Here is a 21195-nt window from a genome sequence, read left to right as displayed (position 1 = left end):
AACTTCAACACTTGTTTAAAAGTGCTATACAAATACGTTTTACTTGCAATACCCCTCTAAACGCAAATTTCAATATGGGTAACAGAGCTTCTACTATTTTTCTAATTAAAGGACGAGTACATTAGCCACTTCAATTTTCCGGAAGTTTGGAGAAAGTTATGAATGTGATAATTCAACAAAAATATTCATCAAAACAGTCAACAGCTGTTTTATTTTTCTTTCATAGCATACAATATTCTACTTTGTCTTTTTTTTTTAAAGAAAACAAAAACAAAACATGTTTCTATACACACAGATTTAAGGCCTCACTTTGGCCTTACCGCATTACTTCTGAACTCCTAAAAGTTATTTTACAAGATGTATAGTATTTTCCAAACAGCAGGAAATAACTGTCAACCTATTTTCTTTTAATACACACACTGTACATCACATGAGCTCTAGCAGGTGTCTAGTTATCCTTTCAGAAATGCCAACAGAATATAAAAAGATACGGAGAACCCTGAACATTCCCTCAGATTGGCATGTTCGCCATTTAAACTTTTGCTGGAAAATGCACTTGTTTGCTGCCACATCAATAAAGGGTTGACAATACATAAATAAAACAAAATAGCAACACACTTATTATACAGGGTTAAAGGAAGTAAAAATGGCATTTTGAATGTGCCAATAAGTCATAGAAAACAGGACAAGAGCATTATCAGCATTAAAGTGTCTATTCTGGAACAGTAATTGGTTTCGTATTCATCAACACAAATTTTCCACATTATGTTTTGTAAGAAATATCAGAGACTCATTCGGGACTCAGGAAAGTATGAGGGCTCGGTTTGGGGCGTGAGATTTTAAAGAGCGAAGGTACCGTCTGGCTTTCTCCGTCATGATCAGCTGGTCTTTTGTCCGTCCACAGACAACAGTTTCCCAGGCTGGAGACATCTATCAGAAGAACAAATGATTAGCAGTAATAACATAATATAACACTTAAAGGGGTGGTGAAATGCCCCTTTTTACAATATGTAAAATAAGTCTCTGATGTCCCCAGAGTGTGTGTGTGAAGTTTTAGCTCAAAATAGCCCTCAGATATTTTTTACAGCATCTTAAAATTGTCCCTTTTTGAGGGTCAGTAAAAATGCGTCGTTTTGTGTGTATCCCTTTAAATGCAAATGAGCTGCTGCTCCCGGCACAGAGGGCGGAGCTTCAAGAGCTTGTGTGTGTGTAGCTCTGATTACCTCACACAGACAAGCACTAGAATGTCAGAAACTGTTCTGCCTTTTATGTTTAAACCGGAGTCAGACAATGGTGGAGAGACTCAAGAGGAAGTGACAACATGTAGAGGCAACAGGACGTTTCTGAATGGTTAGTTGATGAATTTATGTAGCTGATGTGGAGTTAGCTATCTTCAAGTCTTTGATTAGCATATTCTGTCATGATAATCTATAAAGAAGCTCGTGTAGTCTCTACCAGCCGTTTGCTGTAGTCCTTAAAAAGCAATTCCTTTAAAAGCAAATCTCTCCCTTTGCTTTGAACTTTGAGCTTCGTAACTTTGCAGATGTTGTTTATGCTCAAACAGCAGCATTACACACTAACTAAAGTTAGAAAAGTGAAATCTTAATCAACCACCCCTTTAACTGACACAAAACAGAACAAACTAAACATACTAGCTGTGTTGTGATTGTCTTTTATGTCTACATACTATTGCATGAATTATAATAACTGTAGTGTAAACATGTCTGATCTAACATCACTCACCGGCCGGGGAGGAACCGTGTTCGGTGTTTGAGGCGCAGGTTTCGAGGGCGGCCCGCTCTCATTCGGGTCGAGAATAAACCCTTGATCCAACAGGTTCTCCTCCTTCACAGCACAAGAGTCGAGATGGAGCGATCGTGCGGTTTGAGCCTGGAAATTCAACACAAATCCTGCTTTAGAGTCTATTCAGTAACACTGAGCAAACGCAAACAACCACATCCGTCCGGTTTCTGTACCTTCTGATTGGTTTTGTCTGTGAGCTTGATCTGCTGCTTTCGTGCAGTAATACTCTCACTGCAGTCGATCACATCTAGAGCCAGAGATTTACGCACTTTCTTCATGGGAGGCCGATACTGTAAAAGGAGACAAAATCAATTCAATATAACAGCAAAATAGCAAATAAACAAGTAATATTTGGTTGATTTATTTGGTTGGTTGTTTTATGTGATCCATCTGGCTTATTTCTTCATCTCTCAATCATCTTTGCAATGCATTATATGTTAGCGTAACTCGAACCCTAACCCAGAACTAGAGCTTTGATCATAAAACTAAGCATTTTAATATCATCTCACTAAGACATATTATTGGCAGATATAGAGTGATGACTGATATTTATATGCATTTATATGCAAGTAGTCTGCTATAATGTTTTTAAAAATCTCATTGATTGACAAGCTATCAGAATTTTATTTTTCGTATTTTTCTCAAGTTTGAGCCATAAAAGCCGGACATTCACTACCTAGACTCGAGCAGGCCACCATAGTCTAATCTGTCCCGCAGCAGTTTCATAATCAACCGAAAATATACTAGATCTTCTCATAATAACATAAAAGTTGTTTAAAGGGGTGGTATAATGCCCTTTTCACAAGATGTAAAATAAGTCTTCGATGTCCCCAGAGTCTGTATGTGATGTTTTAGCTCAAAATACCCCACAGATATTTTATTTAGCATGTTAAAATTGTCACTTTTTGAGCATGAGCAAAAACACAGTTTTTGTGTGTGTCCCTTTAAATGCAAATGAGCTGCTGCTCCCGACACAGGGGGGCGGAGCTTCAACAGCTTTTGTCCTTTTTCCTCACACAGACATGCACTGAAAATTTCAAAAACGTTCAGCCTTTTTTGTTCAAACCGGAGTCAGACAATGATGGAGAGACTCAAGAAGAAGTGACAACTAGGGCTGGACCCGAATATTCGAATAATCGTTCGGTGGGTTGGTATTCGATTTGAAAATTTGACATTCGAACATTAGTTTTTTTTTGCACACCTGGGATCCCCCGCAAAACGGTTCTCATTCGCGCTTGAATAAGGCCGGCAACTCACTGTGTCCGTTTTTATTTCGGCTCCCATGTTAAAGGAACACTCCACCGTTTTTTGAAATAGGGCTTATTCACCTTCTTTCCTACATTTAGATAGGTGGGCAAATGCATTTTTGTCTCAGTGCATGCATTGTTTTAGTTTGACAGGGTCAGCGCTAGCTTAGCTTAGCATAATGAATGGAATCCTTTGTTGCCAGCTAGCATGGCCTGAGTAAAAGTGATATAAAAAATAAAAAAAACACCTAATTACTTCTTGTGGCCTGCGTATTCACAACAAGTACAAATAGTTAACACTAGGTGATTTCCTAGGCAGATATTGACTTATATATTAAGGACTATATTAGGGGGAAGCACAGGCGAAGCACTGCTACTTGGGCGTGATATCTCTGCACCCAAGTAGCAGTGCTTCGCCTGTGCTTCCCCCTAATATAGTCCCATGTCAATATCTGCATAGGAAATCGCCTAGTGTTAATCTGCATCACTATTTGTACTCGTTGTGAATACGCAGGCCACAAGAAGTAATTAGGTGGGTTTTTTTTTTTATATATCACTTTTACTCAGGACATGCTAGCTGGCAACAAAGGATTACATTCATTATGCTAAGCTAAGCTAGCGCCGACCCTGTCAAACTAAAACAATGCATGCACTGAGACAAAAATGCATTTGCCCACCTATCTAAATGTAGGAAAGAAGGTGAATAAGCCCTATTTCAAAAAACGGTGGAGGAGAACTCCGGTCAATTTTAACATTGAGCTCATTTTTTTGTACATTTGGAGTGCTGTCAATACAGAGAACAACGACAAAAATCGGTGTTGCCTACACCGTGTTATCCTCTTTTTAAAATTTGCACCCTGTTGACTTCAATGGGGCAATGTTTAAACCTGCTTTTAGCCTCTTAACATCCTTGATGTGTCATTACAAGTGCCCAGCCAATGTGAGTGATTCCTTCAGAGTGAACACGAGTGAATCTGACTGCAGTAGATGTGAAAGATAAGAATAAAAATTATGTTATTTAAGACAGCGCAAATACCTGTATTTACATCCTGTTTTCTGTCGAAGTCCAAAGTAGTCGATTGCCGAGTTCACGCCCATAGGTTTAGTTACCTATGATCACGCGCGTGAACTCGACAATCGACTACTTTGGACTTCGACCAAAAAAAAAAACCTGGAATGTTTTCCTCAAAAACCTTAATTTCTTTTTGACTGAAGAAAGAAAGACATGGATATCTTGGATAACATCGGGGTGAGTAAATTATCAGCAAAAAATGTTTTGAAAGTGAACTACTCCTTTAAGAGACGTATTAAAAGGTACAATGTACATTTATACAGTAATAATCTAGAAACTGCTTGTACATGACAGCATCTTTCCTGTCTTACCACTTGTTTGCGTCTCTTCTCAGTAGGAGTTTCATCTTCTACAATCAACTCAATTCCAGCTTCACTGCGTAACACTTCTTTAAGGTCCTCCATATTTGGGGTCGGAGGCTTAAGAAAACCAAACCAAAGACACAAAAAATGATTTTTCTCATCTCAAAGCATCAAAACTAGAATATCAAACAGGAGATCAGCCTTCAGTGAACTGTGTGTTAGAACAGGACAGCTGACGTTTAAAAGTAAAAAGTCTCACCAGTGGCCGCAAAGGGCCGTATTTCTCCATGGCGTTTTTAAATGGAGTTGGCGTGCGGGGCGTCGTATCCAGATCAGATTTGTGATTTGGAGTGATGAACCTACAGGAGGGGAAAATAAAGGTTTAGCCGAACTCAAATGATCTGAATCCAGCTCTGTGTGAGGGAATGCTGGGACATACAGTGAGTTTTCCTTCTGTGTGAGTGGGGTTTTGTCCCGGTGTAGAGGAGTCGTGACCACAGCCTTCTGGCTGCAAACCGGCGTGGATGTGAGAGAGGGGTTCTCCAGGTCCAGCGTGTCCTGCTTCGTCCACATGTTGAGGAACTGTGAAAACATTAAGGTGATAGTATTAAAAATAAAGGCTATTTTACAGTGAATAAATATGAAATGAGTATAGACACTACTTTGAATAATAAAAAAAGCCTTTCTGAAACAAAAGTTAAGTGTTAGTCTCTGCAGGGTTTCTAAAATCAAAGGTTTTCAAGACCTGCACAAATGCTATTAATATCATATGAGCAGGGGAGAGCAAGATCTATGCTAACATCCAAACCATGAAATTACTATTTAAACAACTCTACATTTCAAACAATGCAGGTTTTGACAAAAACAAAGTTTTATAAAATGTTAAACATGTCATTTTAACCTGACCCAAGAGATGGGGTGACCCAAATTCAGTAGATGCCGCTTGTAAGAGCCATTATGCTCTATTTAAATGTCTGTTGCAGTTCCACTGGAGAACACTGGGTGGAGTATGGGTTTAGGGTATATAGGTAATCAGAGAGCAAGCGACGTTAGGTGTGTAATGGGGAAGCAAACAATTTTTGACCGTGTCAGGATCATGTAAGGACATGCTAACTGGTGATTGCAATGTGTTTGAGCATCAGAACTGAGACAAATAAAGAAGATAAATGCAGTACTGGACTGGAAGTGTGTTTGTTTGGAACCACGCGTCAGATAGCCCTACAAACACCTCTAAGTGACAAGATGGTCATTTGTCGCTACACCGCTAATGGAACAGCAGAAATAAACTGGTTTCCCCTGAACACAAAGCAGTGCTGCGCGTATAAACACTACGTATCAGGAATTATATGGGGGCAATAAAAAAATAAATAAGAAAATAGCATCAAAACCTTCCTTGCCGACACAAAGTAAACATTGTCATAATTTATATACAGTAGATGAGAGCAATCTCTTTGTATAAATGTGTGCGGTTCAGTGAAAGCACAACCGGCAGGACGTGCAACAGCACTACTTTAACTTTGAAATGTGCAACGCTCAAATTTAGATTTATTAATAGAGATCGGCTGATATTGACTTTTTATAAAAGCTGGAAACATGTTTTTTTATCCCTTCGGGTTCCATCGTCCTGAAGTCAACGAGTTTTTGTAAAATGCCTGAAATAAGATTGGTGGCGAACACAAGCTCAACGCTTTCAAGCTTTTACAGGTCTTGAAAAAGGCGGTTGTTCATCAGTCTAAACGGGACTAGAGAGGCTTTCTGGGAAAATAAACATCATCAGCCGAACATGTAAACGCATCTACCCAGTAGTCGCTTTCACAGCCTTGTTGCGTTTATGATCATGCTCTTGCAAACTATTCTCACACTTTCAGGGAAAATCATTTTTAAATCAAGACTGAAAGGATTGTTGCATGAAGCTGGAGGTCATGTGACTGTGGTGTAGTTGATTTATAGTTTTTACTTCTGCTGATTGTATTTAGGCTTAAAGTTGTTCATTTGTGAAGATTATCATGATAAACAAAACATGTAAGGATCATAAACTTTTGTTAGCCACAGAGCTTATTTTCTGCAATAATCCAAAAGCCAATTGAAAAAAATCCTATTAGGTTTTTGTCGAGGGAAATCAGTGTGATGCGAAATTATGGGTTGGCCTAGAAAATATGTAATCGCTGCCTTCATTATTTGAATCTCTATTTAAGAGTTGTCAAATAAATCGTTTTATTTAAAATGTAAATTTCTTAAATTTGTGAAAAATACTATAATAGGATTATAATATCAAGACGTATATACTCTATACACACTAAAGTAGTACATACTCTATACACACTAAAGTAGTACATACTCTATACACACTAAAGTAGTACATACTCTATACACACTAAAGTAGTACATACTCTATACACACTAAAGTAGTACATACTCTATACACACTAAAGATAATATCAAGACGTTAAGGTATAAATCTGTTTATTTTATTTTTTTCATATAATTCATTTTCAAATTATTTATTTCTAATGTACATTCAGCAATTATTATGCATGTGTTTTTAACATCTTTAAATTGCATAGTGTTTATATATATATATATATATATATATATATATATATATATATATATATATATATATATATATATATATATATATATATATATATATATAGGCCATCAGCCACTGTACGCCCTAAAACTTTGGCATCAGTCATCACAATTTTTTTAATAAAATGGATAAAATTACCGGTGCACCACTACATAAGACTACTATTTAGAAGTTCTATGTTTGTTGTTATTGTTTTACTCTCTTCTCTAGTTTTAGGCCTAATAACATCTGGCAAATGGACTACCGATAAAAAATAGCCTTCGGGCTAATTTTGGTACATTCATGAATGTTGATTAATGTAAAATCAATTGGTCTCAACTTGGGGACAAGAGAGCTGTCGGGTCAATAAATGGGTAAACAAAGTAACTTGTGTTACTTATTTGAAAAAGTAACTCAGATATTTTGTTGTAACTTTTAAAAGTTACTAGTTACTTGGTAAAAGTAATCTGATTACATAACTCAAGTTCCTCCCAACACTGCATAAGACTACTGATCCTTGTTGAAGAACATGGATCTTGAAGATGCGCTGGCAGTACCTGTGAAGGCGAGAAGGGCAGGATCTTGACCGGAGTGTTCTTCGGGGTCATGGAGTCGTTGGGGTCGGGCGAGAGGGCGATGCGCCGGCGACTGCGACGGCTCAGGATAGACGGAGGTGTTGCTCCACCGGGTGAGATGGGGATGAGCTCTCCTTTACTGCTCTTGCTGAGCTCCTGTAGAGCGCTTCCCTCCAGACGAAACTGAAGCAGCTCTGGGCTCTGGCTCTCCTCCGGCAGCTCGAAGTCTGACATCGTACACCAGCCCTCCAGATCCTGCTGGGGGAAACCATCATTACGGCTCAGACTACACTCGTTTAGTCCCAGACAGATTTACCCAAGGGAACAAGTGCTGAAATTTACACTTAATTGTATTTATACGTCGCTGGAGAGAGCTAGCATTTAAAGCTGATGAAATGCACACTCGCTACATAAACCTCATGTTGTCTCAAACTGACACACTGCAGTCACGGTTCCTCCGTTTACATGGAACAAGCACAATTAGGGCTGTCAAAATGGCTTAATTAAATTAGAGTATTAAATACTACTTGTATTTGAATTTAAAAAGCATTATTTCAAGTTAGAGGAAAAAAAGCTTTTTGTCTTGTCTTCTGAGGCCACAAGAGGGCGCACTGAGCAAAACATTAATGCACTGCAATACATTGTTTATTCAAAGCAATGAAATAACATGACTGTCTGTGAAACATAAAAGTGCATAACGTTCATAAATCAGGGATTCAGGAATGCACGATATATCTGCCACCATATCGGTATCGGCCGATAAACGCTCATTTTTAATTTAATCGGTATCGGCCCGATAAGAAAATTTGGCCGATATATTAAAGCCGATAAATAATAGATTACTTTCAGGTGGTTTTGAATTGCTTGAAATATGATTGGAATCACTTCAAAAAGGAAAATGTGCAGCGCAAGTCTGTCATACAGACTACATAAAATTACATTGAGAACATCATTATAATTGTGTGCTTGGTTATTATATACAATTTAGATTCAGATTTATCTGCCAATATGTCGGTTATCGGTTTCAAATATAAAGAATTATCTGTTATTGGTATCGGCCAAAACTTTCATATCAGTGCATCCCTATCATAAATCAAACACAGTTTTGTAAATTGCAGAAACAATTATGAACAAAACATCATGTTTTCATCATCATTTATGCATTCAACTGGATAGACTAACAAAAACATTAAAACGCAACATCGACATCGTCGCATCTCGTGCGCCTGACACACACCCAAAACTCAAATGCCTAGTTATTGCATTCGAATGTGGATTTTTATTTTAAATTCGACAAATATTGTAATTTTTATTTGACAGCCCTAAAGCACAATTAGTGATAACGCATGTTTGTGAATAAATAAGGTTCTTGATTAGTTATTTTCAGGGTTGGGGAGTTTCCTCTGACCCAGTCATAACACTTTGTCTCTCAGATCTTTATTCCTGCCCGTTTCTCCCGCATAAAACACTTTGATTACGTCTATCCATCTAATCTACCCAGATCTTAATAAGTGGCCTTGTTAGGAGATGATCAGTGATATCGCGTCACCTGTAAGCGCTCATAATGTTTTGACTGATAAACTGATATGTTGTTTTCAGTGTTTAACTCACCCCGTCCATCAGCTCCATCACCTCCATCACCTCCTTCAGTGTCGGGGCGGCTGATGGAGAGAGGAACCCAGAGCTGTCCATCACCCAGGTGGACACGTTCGAGTCTCCAGCTTCACTTTTGGGGGTTGTGGGAGCTTTCGGTGTCTTGGGAGAGGCAGTTTTCTGTGGAGCAGTCGTGACCTTCTCATGTGCGTCAGGATCCTGTACATTAACAAGTGTGTAAGTCATAAGCTTCTCTGTTGAATGAAGGCTCAGTAACAGGATCTAGTTCTTAACAGGATATGAGAAACAGGCCTACAACTGACTTTGTGTGATTTAATTACTATAATATAAAGAGTTTGTAATTAAAATCAGAACGTTTCATGTTTATACCTGCTTTAAGACTTGGCCTGGTAGTCCCTCACTGGCTCCGTCATAGCAAAACTCCACCTACAAAAAACAAATCACCAGCGTTAATCTGAAAACATTATCAACTGCTTATAATCTGCACCCAAAAACACGGCCTAAAGTTAGGGCCTTATGAAATCCATGTTATTTTTTCCGAATTATTATTTATTTATTTTACACAAAAAAAAAAAAGTAAAACTCCTTTAAAAAAAAATTGGGTTTTTGGACTCCCACTTGAATAGTAAATAACATTTTAGTATTCAAAAGGCATGTCTAATTAATTGAAATCATGAAGCATACAATTTAGCAATAATTTATTAAAATGTTAACAAATTACATGTTTAGGGCACCGTAACTTTTTACATGTCAAAAGTTAACCTAACTTTTATTTTGACAGGTTGCCGTGAAGATCTTTGAGTCTCTGTGTTTATGATATGATAGTTTCTCAAATGAAGCGGTAAAATGCTGATGAAGAGACTCAGAGCGGCTCTGGAGCTGAAGTTCATGCATTCATGTCCTCATATCGGCTGAAAACACTGCGAGTGTCACGCGTGCTTCAGTGTGTGTGTGTGTGTGTGGGAAATGAAAACATTCATTCGCACAGAAACATGCAGAACGTGCAGGATTCATATTTAAGAAGTCTTTTTGCCGTTTAATATTCACAGACACTACTGTCGTGGAAATTTTAAACTGTATATTAAACTAACCATGTTTCTAACATCTAACCTTATTTAACATCTAACAATGGAATAGGATGTACTGTATGAAACCAATGGAAAACTTGTGTCTTTGACTGTGTGCGTATGTATGTAAAAATAACTTAGTTTTGGGAAATGAAACTAGACAGTCTGTTAGAATCTTGTGATTACAGATGAAGTCACCGCAAGATCAGAGTTTGCTTTACCTAATAACAGAGGGGTTTGCATATGAAGAACCAATCAAATAGTGGGGATATTATGTAATGCAGCCTGACATTTATGCCATACCTCTATACTATAAAAACTGTTGTATATGTGTTTTACGGTGGGATGTCTCAATGGAATTTGTCTGAGATCCTCCGGCCTTGATTCTTCTTGGGAGAGTTCTCTGAGAACTGCTCGAAGACTCTCCCGGCCGTTATTAAAGCATTTAGAGGACATTTGCTGAAAGTCTGTCTGTTCATTTCTGCTGCGCAACAGGTCAGTTTAGGGAATCAAGTAAGTTAGGTTAGTAGACTCGGCCAGTTGTCGACTGAAGACGCAAGAGCTAGAGTATAAAGGTTATTAAGTGTCGATTGTAGACGCTCTGTGTCGATGAGTAGACGCAACAGTTTTATTATTTATTAAGTGTCGATTAGTAGACGCTCTGTGTCGACAGTAGACGCAACAGTTTTATTTTAGATAGTCAGGATAGAGGAAATTCCTTTACACTACTCTTTATCGCAATTTTATTTTCGCTTCCTGACCTAATTTTTGTTGCCAAGATCTGAGAAATTCCATGAAATTCTGAGTAATACAGTAAATTCCGTTTTTATTAGGACTTGGACAATAAATCAATGCATCGTGAATCGAGAAATGATTCCGGATCGATTTTGAGATTTTTTTTCTGAATGCATCTCGATTCTCTTGAGTCTTAAATATTAAGCTCAGAATAGATTAGAGAGAGAATGGCGATGCATTCAGAAAATATTGAAATAATATACAAAAATACAAATATTGTCCCAGCCCTAGATAGGGGCCTAACTAGGGTCCTGATATGTTTTTTTCCCTCAAATTCCTTTTTTTTTTAACCAAATTCTGTGTTTTCTGATTGAAGTACATTTTAATAATCAATGATTTAACAAATATATACAGTACCAGTCAAAAGTTTGGAAACACTACTCTTTTTAATGCTTTTGAAAGAAGTCTCTTATGCTCATCAAGCCTGCAGTAAAAAAAAAAAAAAAAAAAAAAAAAAAAAAAATGTAAAATGTAATTTATTTTTGTGATGCAAAGCTGAATTTTCATCAGCAAGTACTCCAGTCTTTGGTGTCTTATGATCCTTCAGAAATCATTCTAATATGCTGATTTATGATCAATGTTGGAAACAGTTGTGCTGCTGAATATTTTTTTATAACCTGAGATACTTATATATATATAACCTTTTTCAGGATTATTTGATGAATAAAAAGTTAAAAAGAACTGTATTTATTTAGAATAGAAATCTTTTGTAACAATATACACTACCGTTCAAAAGTTTGGGAACAATAACTATTTTTTTTTAAAGAAATTAGTACTTTAATTCAACAAGGATGCGTTAAATTGATAAAAGGTGATGGTAACGATTTATATTGTTAGAAATGTTTTTATTTTGAATAAATGCTGTTTTTATGAATAAATGCTGTTAACGTTTTACTCATCAATGAATCCTGAAAAAAGTATTCCAAAAAAATATATTAAACAGCACAACTGTTTCCATCATTGATAATAACTGAGTATCAAATCATCGTATTAGAATGATTTCTGAAGGATCATAAGACACCAAAGACTGGAGTACTTGCTGATGAAAATTCAGCTTTGCATCACAAAAATAAATTACATTTTAAAGTATATTAAAAAAAGAGAACCATTATTTTAAATTGTAATAATATTTCATAATAGTACTGTTTTTTTTTTTGCTTTTTGTTTTTTAACTGCAGGCTTGATGAGCATAAGAGACTTCTTGCAAAAGCATTAAAAATAGTAGTGTTTCCAAACTTTTGACTGGTACTGTGTATATATATATATATATATATATATATATATATATAAATACAGTACCTGCTGTTGCCCGGTCTCCTCAGACGCTGGCTCTTCTCCTTCTGTCTGCTGGAGAGCCTGAAGCGTGGTGTCCACACCGGTGTAATACCCCGTCTCTACCTTACGCTTGATGGTGGAGTTCCAGTGGTTCTTCACAGCATTGTCGGTTCTGAAAGAAAAAACCTACAAAAATCTACTCAATTTCACATATAGCAGACATCTATCAACTCCCAGACCTCGCATATATTCAGACTTTTAGAATAACTGCAAAAACATCCACCTTCAGACCGGGGACTTTTATAAAGTAAACACAAGAATAACTTTTTAATATTGTAAATAATATTTAAAGACGAACACTTACTGGACTGAAGCAAGCTAGGCTTACTGGATTATCCATGTTCATGTTCACATTTGATTATGTTTGAGTCTCAAAAATGATCATCAGGCTTTTTGAGCCTTAATCATCATTGCATCATGCTTTAAAACTACAGAGCTTTGATAGGAAAATTTATATTTAAATGCTTTGTTTTATGAAGACATTATTGGCAGTTATAGAGTGACGACTGATATTTATATGCAGTTTATGTTAGTCTGTTATAAAGATATCACTGATTTACATTACAAGAATCAATTTCATCTCACCTTTTGTCAATATAAATATCAGCATCTGCACAAATTGCATATTTTTGCTCAGTTTGGGCCTCTGAAGGGGAATATGTTCCCACTATATCAATCAGACTATATGAGCCATAAAAGCCTGACGATTAAAAAGAAAAGAAAAAAAGCCTAAAGATGATCAACAAAAACACACAAACTGTTCCTTTTAAAACAATTAGTTTTTCCTGCCTATTTTTTCTATTAAATTATTTCATTAACTATTATTATTATTATTATTACTTCATTAAATTAGTTAATATATTATAGTATATACATATATTGTATATACTACAATACAGATTGTTTCAAAGCAGCTTTACAGAGATAACAGGAAAATAATGCAACACAGTTTGTTTCTAGAAGGAAATAGTGTCACAGTCCAGTAAGTTCAGTGATGGTTCATTTCTGTTGTAAAAAGTTATTAATTTAGTTCAAATATATATATACACATATAGCCGCTCAGGAGTAAACCGTGATGTCATCGTCCAGCTCAGTTCAGTTCTTGTATAATAGTGTCAATGCAGGCAGATCAATAATATTGTTGAATATTAAATTAAATGTTAAATTTAATGTCCCCAACTAAGCAAGCACAGCCAATGGCAACAAAGGTGGAAAAAGGAGTATAGAGTATATACTTCTTTAGTGAGTATAGAGTATATACTTCTTTATAGACCTTATGCACCAGAGAAATGAGGGCGCAGCCATCTTTAGAATATTGTCTTTAACTTCCGTTTTTGCGGTCGCTCTGTATATCTCTATGGCATTGCTGTCCAGGAGTAATTAGCTTTTGCAGTTGATTTACTTAATGTAAAGTTAGCGAAAGTTATCATGAGGATTGTAATGTTTAAAGCAGATGTCTTAAATGTCAGTCGACCGGGAAGATTTTAAAACGAGACTTTCATTCATAAATACGCAAGATCGCTGTGAAAATACAGACCGGAAGACAAAAGACAATGAGCGCAGCGCTGAAAAGGGGCGGAGCTACATAAGGTCTATAGAGTATATACTTCTTTAGTGAGTATATACCTCTTTAGTGTGTCTATAGAGTATATACTTCTTTAGTGAGTATAGAGTATATACTTCTTTAGTGTGTATAGAGTATATACTTCTTTAGTGTGTATAGAGTATATACTTTAGTGAGTATAGAGTATATACTTATTTAGTGAGTATAGAGTATATACTTCTTTAGTGTGTATATAGAGTATATACTTCTTTAGTGTGTATAGAGTATATACTTTAGTGAGTATAGAGTATATACTTATTTAGTGAGTATAGAGTATATACTTATTTAGTGTGTATAGAGTATATACTTTAGTGAGTATATACTTATTTAGTGTGTATAGAGTATATACTTTAGTGAGTATATACTTATTTAGTGTGTATAGAGCAGTGGTTCCCAATTCCAGTCCTCGTGACCCACTGCTCTGCACATTTTGTATGTCTCTCTTATCTGACACACTCAGTTCAGTTCATGGAGTCTCTCCTAATGAGCTGATGATCTGGTTCAGGTGTGTTAAATAAGGGAGACATACAAAATGTGCAGAGCAGTGGGTCACGAGGACTGGAGTTGGGAACCACTGGTATAGAGTATAGAGTATATACACTTCTTTAGTGAGTATAGAATGCTTCAGTTTTGTTTTCTGAATGTAGTGTAAGGTATAGATTGATGTTGTCTGTGTGCGAGGACTGAATATGGTTGATGCTATTGTAACAAGGAGGATTAATAAAGTAATCATCTATTTCATGTCGAGTTTGACAGGGTTAAAAGCCTGTTTATGGAGGCGATTATGAAAGTAGATTGTTTCGCAGATCTCACCGTCCAGGCAGCAGTTTGGCGATCTCGGCCCAGCGGTTTCCCAGCATGCAGTGCGCCTTGTAGATGATGAGGTCCTCGTCTGGGGTCCAGGAGGACTTCTTGACGTCAGGATTGAGGTGGTTGTGCCAGCGTTCCCGGCACTGCTTTCCCAGACGCCCCTTCAGGTGCTTGGCCACCATCGCCCACTGCTTGTTCCCGTACTTTTTCACCAGCTCAATCACCTAAACACATAACACATTCAAGCAAGGCTTCACACACACACAATTCTACGGCTACTCTGATGGATTACTGGTTAAGGAATTACTGTGCGGATTTTAATTTGTATGACAAGCAGTGATCTATAAAGTGAGTCTATTATGCTTTTTGGGATATCATTTCTCATGTGGTGTGTGTAATGGAGCAGTTTGTGAATGTCAAAGATCTGCAAAGTTTCACAGATCAAAGTGCAGATAAATAGTTTTGTCTCCTAATGCCTGGTTCAGATTACACGATTTTGGCACGATGCATTTGACGTAGGGTGTCGTGGGGATTCGTAAACTACAACGGGCGTCGGGACGCAAGCTTCGATGGTTTCATCTCGTATAGTGTGTCATAGCGGATGACAACCGATGTCGCGTCTGCGATGCTTAACGACATCACAATAAAAAGACTAGCATGTTTAATTTTTTACCGGTCCTCCACAACGGTTTCTGTCAAGAGTGAGTGAGTGAGTGAGTGTGTGTGTGTGTGTGTGTGTGCGTGTATGTATGCATGTATGTGTGCGAGTGAGTGAGTGAGTGAGTGAGTAAATTTGAGTGAGTGTGTGTGCGTGAGTAATAGTTTATCTGAGACTGGAAGAGTTTGGTTCGTGTTGTTCGTGTGGAGAAGACGCTGTTTTCTGCTGACAGAGCAAATCCACTTTGAAGAGATTGATACGGTAAAACCGACGCCATCGTTACTGTTCGTATCACTGAGGATCAAGAGCTGAGGAAGATCCGGAGCTGAAATTCAGATATGATAATGAGCGTTTGGTTTCTGACACGGTCGACCAATCACAACAGACTGGGTCATCTGACCAATCAGAGCAGAGCAGCTCTCAGAGAGGCGGGGTTTAGAGAGACTGAATCCTTGATCGAACCGTTTCAGACACTGAGAGAATAGAGCTGATGCTGCAGTGGAGATTATGAGGAAATAAAGTGTTTTTTAACCGGTGATGCATGTAAACTATTAGAGCTGCACGATTCTGAGAAAATTGAGAATCACAATTTTTTTGTGTAAAATAGAGATCACGATTTTCCCACAATTCTGAAGAACAAAAACATCAGACAACTTAACAAAATAACCTGCAAACTAGAAGTTCTGACAAAATGGTCATTGCATTAGTCTATTTAAAAGATATATTAATTTAAACAAAATAAAAAAATAATTGGAAATGGTGGCAATGTCTCATTTATCAGGACTTGTTTCATTATTGAAAGTCAAATTCGAAGCAACGTCACAGAATCTGACGCAGAATCGAGCCAAAGCGAGCATCCGGAGTGTATGTTTGCGATTCTACATCAGCCGGTTCTGAGTGTTCATATCATATACCGGACCGGAGCAAGCTTGTTTCAAGTTATTATGGACATATTTCATATACTCTAGTGCTCTAAACATGAACTAACAGCGTGTGTGCGTCTTCATCACGTCGTCTTCAAAGGAAATGTGTGCAAATAAGGACACTGATACAGCCGTACGTCTGCAATGACACGAGTTATTCTGACACACAGAAAAATGGACAAAAAAAGTGACTATGCCTTTATTTTTTCTGTTTAACTGACGCGTGTCGTTTGTTCAGAGTGTGAAGTGCCTGGAATGTAATGAAATATTACTTTTCAAAACTTCTTTCTTTTCTTTTGAAAGTTCGATTTTTAAAACGCATCAAGGTGTCTTCTGGTTGTGGTTTTTCTCTCTGTGCTCATATTTTAATATTCATGTGTCTGTATAAGGAGTGTGTTTTATTGGTTGTTGTCTCTCCTTTTCACACTTTTCCACAGCTTTACATGCCCATTTCTTGAACTCATAGGTGTGAACGGCCAGGCTAAAACAGCGGGGGTTTCATGACACTTTAATTCCTATGGAAATTGAGCTCTACGCTCACGTGCGAATGTGAAGCTCAACTTCCAAAGGAATGAAGTGAAAACGCTCGCCGTCGTTCATTAACACGGGCCGCGGAAATACACGCCGTTCATTCAGGAATAAGATGGCGTGGGTGTCTGAATCAAGATCGCGATCTTTTAACGATTAATCATCTCTAAAACATGTTGTAGGAGAACCTTTAAAACAGCATAACAGGGGCACTTTAATTAACAGACTGAAATGAGACAAAATGGGAAACTAGAAAATTTATCAAAAAACATTCTGTATACTACAGAAATACTACAGAGTTTTCCACACTTGTAAATCACATCTGTAACCATTGCGTTTGGGTCTTTTTGACCTGGAGAGGATTTTCTTTTCCTGAAAAAGTTAGTTGAAGTTATTGCATTGGACTAAAACTTAACGTCTTTGCACACACAGAAAAACAACCTTTTACACCTTGTTACACTTGGTGTTCCTGGTCAAAAATTATGACCTACAAAAGAAAATTGCTTATAAATCATTATCTTGCCAAATAATGGATTCAGTGTTTTTGTCAACTTTAGCACAGGTTTAGTGTTTCAGTGGGGGAAAAAAACTCAGGCCATGTCCACACTAATACGGTTTCATTTGAAAATGTATATTTTTCTCTCCGTTTTAGCCTTCCGTCCACACTGAGACGGCGTTATTATTTAATTTTGAAGCTTTTTTGAAAACGCACTCCAAAGTGGATACATTTGAAAACACCGTTTTCACGTTGTAGTGTGGACTGTAGTGTGTGTGGACTGTAGTAGTGTGTGTGGACTGTAGTAGTGTGTGTGTGGACTGTAGTAGTGTGTGTGTGGACTGTAGTGTGTGTGTGTGGACTGTAGTAGTGTGTGTGTGGACTGTAGTAGTGTGTGTGTGGACTGTAGTAGTGTGTGTGTGGACTGTAGTAGTGTGTGTGTGTGGACTGTAGTGTGTGTGTGTGTGGACTGTAGTGTGTGTGTGTGTGTGGACTGTAGTGTGTGTGTGTGGACTGTAGTGTGTGTGGACTGTGAAACCGGCGGTGTTTAAAAACGATGACGTAAATTTAGTCATGTGACGCATATTGTACCAATAAAAAATTCATCTTTATACCAGTATTGTGCCTGTTATGTGCTATTCACTTTCACACTGTTGCTAAAAATATTCTACATTGCACACTCTTCATATCACAGTCCTGCAAAGATGACAGAATTTACTCACATTTGCTGTCCTGCGGCGATACATGAGAGCAGTCGCGTTTTAGACCAAACATATGGTGACTGCGTGCGACCTGGACTCCATCAGTGAATGGTGAGATATTTTACTAAATAAAGTGATCCTGTCAGAAGAACTGCGCGATAACTTCATTATTTATTTTTCCATCTGAATCATATCAGTGATCTTTTGTGGGGTTTTACGCATGCGCAGTAAAGGTGAATTTAGCGTTTTCAGGCGTTTTTCTAAAGTTTCTCATCCTCACCGAAACGTCCGGAAACGCCTGAAAACGCTAGTGTGGACGGAGAGCGTTTCTAAACGAAAACGCCTGAAAACGCTAGTGTGGACGGAGAGCGTTTATAAACGAAAACGCCTGAAAACGCTAGTGTGGACGGAGAGCGTTTATAAACGAAAACGCCTGAAAACGCTAGTGTGGACGGAGAGCGTTTATAAACGAAAACGCCTGAAAACGCTAGTGTGGACGGAGAGCGTTTCTAAACGAAAACGCCTGAAAACGCTAGTGTGGACGGAGAGCGTTTCTAAACGAAAACGCCTGAAAACGCTAGTGTGGACGGAGAGCGTTTATAAACGAAAACGCCTGAAAACGCTAGTGTGGACGGAGAGCGTTTATAAACGAAAACGCCTGAAAACGCTAGTGTGGACGGAGAGCGTTTCTAAACGAAAACGCCTGAAAACGCTAGTGTGGACGGAGAGCGTTTATAAACGAAAACGCCTGAAAACGCTAGTGTGGACGGAGAGCGTTTATAAACGAAAACGCCGTTTTCAAATGTATCCGGATTAATGTAGACGTAGCCTGAACACTGAATCCAGTATTTGGTGCTAATAGAGCATAATGAGAGGTTTATAAGCAATTTAAAAGGACGGTTATTTTTGACCACGAACATCAAATAAGGAAAATGATTTTTTACAGCACAGAATTGCAGGATCATAGGGAGCCTGAGTGTGGAGTGTAATATAAAATAACTACTGTGTGAATCAGAAGCTGCGATTGAAAGACTTTCTGTTGAAAACGCACCTTCTCATCCTCCTCTTTGGTCCAGGGGCCTTTCACAAGATCAGGATCCAGAACTTTGAACCAGCGATGCTGACACTGATGCTCCGATCGGCTCTTTATATAAAAAAAAAATGGACACATTAACATTGAGATGTAAATGTGGAGACACAAACATCAAAGCAAGGAATATCTCCTCATAGAGGTGAACATACTCACAGGTAAAAAGCCAGCAATGTATTTCCAATCATTTGGTCCAGCGTTCAGAACCAGTTTCCGCAGCTTATCATCCTGGAAAAGCCGAACGCAATAAAAGCACATAACATGTTTTATTTATGACAATGACAACAATCTTTTTGACATGCAACAGTAAAAAAGGTGTATTCATTCTCTCATCAGATCAATTTTGCCCATCCACTGAAAGTACAAACAACCGAAAACAAGAGTGGTTTAAGCATTTAAATATCATCTTGCAGACATATTGGAAGATAAAGAGTGATATTTATATGCATTTAATGTAAGTAGTCTGTTATAGTGATAAAAAATCTCAATGATTTAGTCTTCTGAAGACTTTTTAATCACATGTTTGAGCTTCCGTTTATCATATCTGATCAGGGTTTATGGGTGTAAACATTAGTCTGATGGATTTGGAAGAACATGAAGGTGAGGTTTTTTTTTGCACTGATTCTTGATTGTTATTAATAATCTCATCTTTTGGTGATGTATGATGTTACTACAACTTAAGATTTCTGCAATAAAAGCCCTTCAACCCGAGCAATGCCTGTGTTTATGTGAGCACTGTACCTCCTCCTGGGTCCACTTCACTTTCACCTTCCCACAATCCTTCTGATCAGCAACATCAGAGTCTGTGTCCTGACACATGGCCTCTTCCTCATCCTCACTGTCCACACACACACACACACACACACACACACACACACGTTAAGGGTTGGGAAAACAGCACTGTCCACAGATCAGCAAACACTGGCAACACTGTGTTGAGGTACACTGACACCATTAGGCACGGAAGTGTGTTTACATCTTGGCTTGTGTTTGTTTGCCAGAAAATGCTCATCAAAACTAGACGAAAATCTCAGCATCATGTTTAACTACAGCAGTGATCATAATAAAACACTTTCAGGACTCTAGAATCGTGCAAATGTAAAGGATCACGTTCACATAACGTTACTCTCAATCTAATATTCTCAATGCATATGTCAGTTTTGATCCAAACTTACACATTGCAGTAGTTTGTGTTACTCAGTGACACTGCAAACACAGTCAGACAGTGAATATAATGTCGATATAATGCTGAAGTCTGGCGACTGCTCCAGCTCTTTGTGCTCTTATATTAGGCGGGCTCAACATTGCATTCACAAACTTCATGTCAACAATCTCTACAAGCTCAATCGTTATGTCGAATGCATATTTCATGCTTATTTTCTTGCACTATATTAAAACTCTATTTCACAATCATTTAAGGCATACGAGCGTAATAAACTTTGTGTACTTACCCGCGCGCCCACCACGACATTTCCCAAATGCTTTATAAAAATGGTCCAATGAAACGGATCTTTACGAGGACACAGTGCGTACAGCATACAATCGCAAAAACATCTGTGATGTTAATGGGATGGTGGATCAAATACAGTAAGAGCTTTCATTAAAGCGCGCGCAACAACCCTCCAGCTGGACATCTACTGCGCGCCCAAGTTTCTATCTCGCGCTCCTTTTTCTCAGCCATTCCCGCGAGTGACGTCGGCGAACACACGCTGCGCGCGCAGCTTCGTGAGCACAGGACGTAGTGCGTGCGCGTGCGCGCTCGGAACACATGTACGCGCTTCTCTAGAAATAAAATAAATAAATACATTTTTAATGTTAGATGTCGTAAATCACACCAAAGCGATTTAATGTACTTTAAAATGACCAAAATATGTCAGAAAAATCTATTGTATGTAATTGTTTTGAATATATTCCAGTTGTAAAAATCAATAATTTGTAAATATTTGTTTAAAATTGAGAGTAATTCCAACTATGGTTAGATTCCTGATAGAGTAGTAGGTAACA

The 21195-nt window shown here is 37.8% G+C and overlaps 1 protein-coding gene across 2 annotated transcripts; it reads right to left on the bottom strand.

Moving 5' to 3' along the window:
• Positions 1 to 192: 192 nt before the first annotated feature.
• On the bottom strand, positions 193 to 20882 carry mybl2b (v-myb avian myeloblastosis viral oncogene homolog-like 2b). 2 transcript variants are annotated; one of them, XM_084394392.1, is made up of 15 exons: positions 20643 to 20882; positions 19933 to 20029; positions 19348 to 19419; positions 19153 to 19245; positions 14799 to 15019; positions 12347 to 12494; positions 9555 to 9611; positions 9183 to 9383; positions 7554 to 7829; positions 4864 to 5006; positions 4684 to 4783; positions 4434 to 4541; positions 1977 to 2093; positions 1744 to 1890; positions 193 to 930 (listed from the first exon to the last, which is right to left on the bottom strand). In XM_084394392.1, exons 1-15 carry the CDS (start codon positions 20660 to 20662, stop codon positions 802 to 804), a joined length of 1929 nt encoding a protein of 642 aa, XP_084250518.1. In that variant the 5' UTR covers positions 20663 to 20882; the 3' UTR covers positions 193 to 801. The 2 variants fall into 2 exon arrangements, with proteins under 2 accessions (XP_084250518.1, XP_084250519.1); XM_084394393.1 differs by having other exon boundaries at positions 7554 to 7826.
• Between the last annotated feature and the right edge of the window lie 313 nt (positions 20883 to 21195).

The sequence above is a fragment of the Rutilus rutilus genome (assembly GCF_951802725.1).
Source record: "Rutilus rutilus genome assembly, chromosome: 22".
NCBI lineage: Eukaryota > Metazoa > Chordata > Actinopteri > Cypriniformes > Leuciscidae > Rutilus > Rutilus rutilus.
Note: the sequence above shows the minus strand (reverse complement) of the source record. Positions and strands in the feature narration are given on the sequence as shown.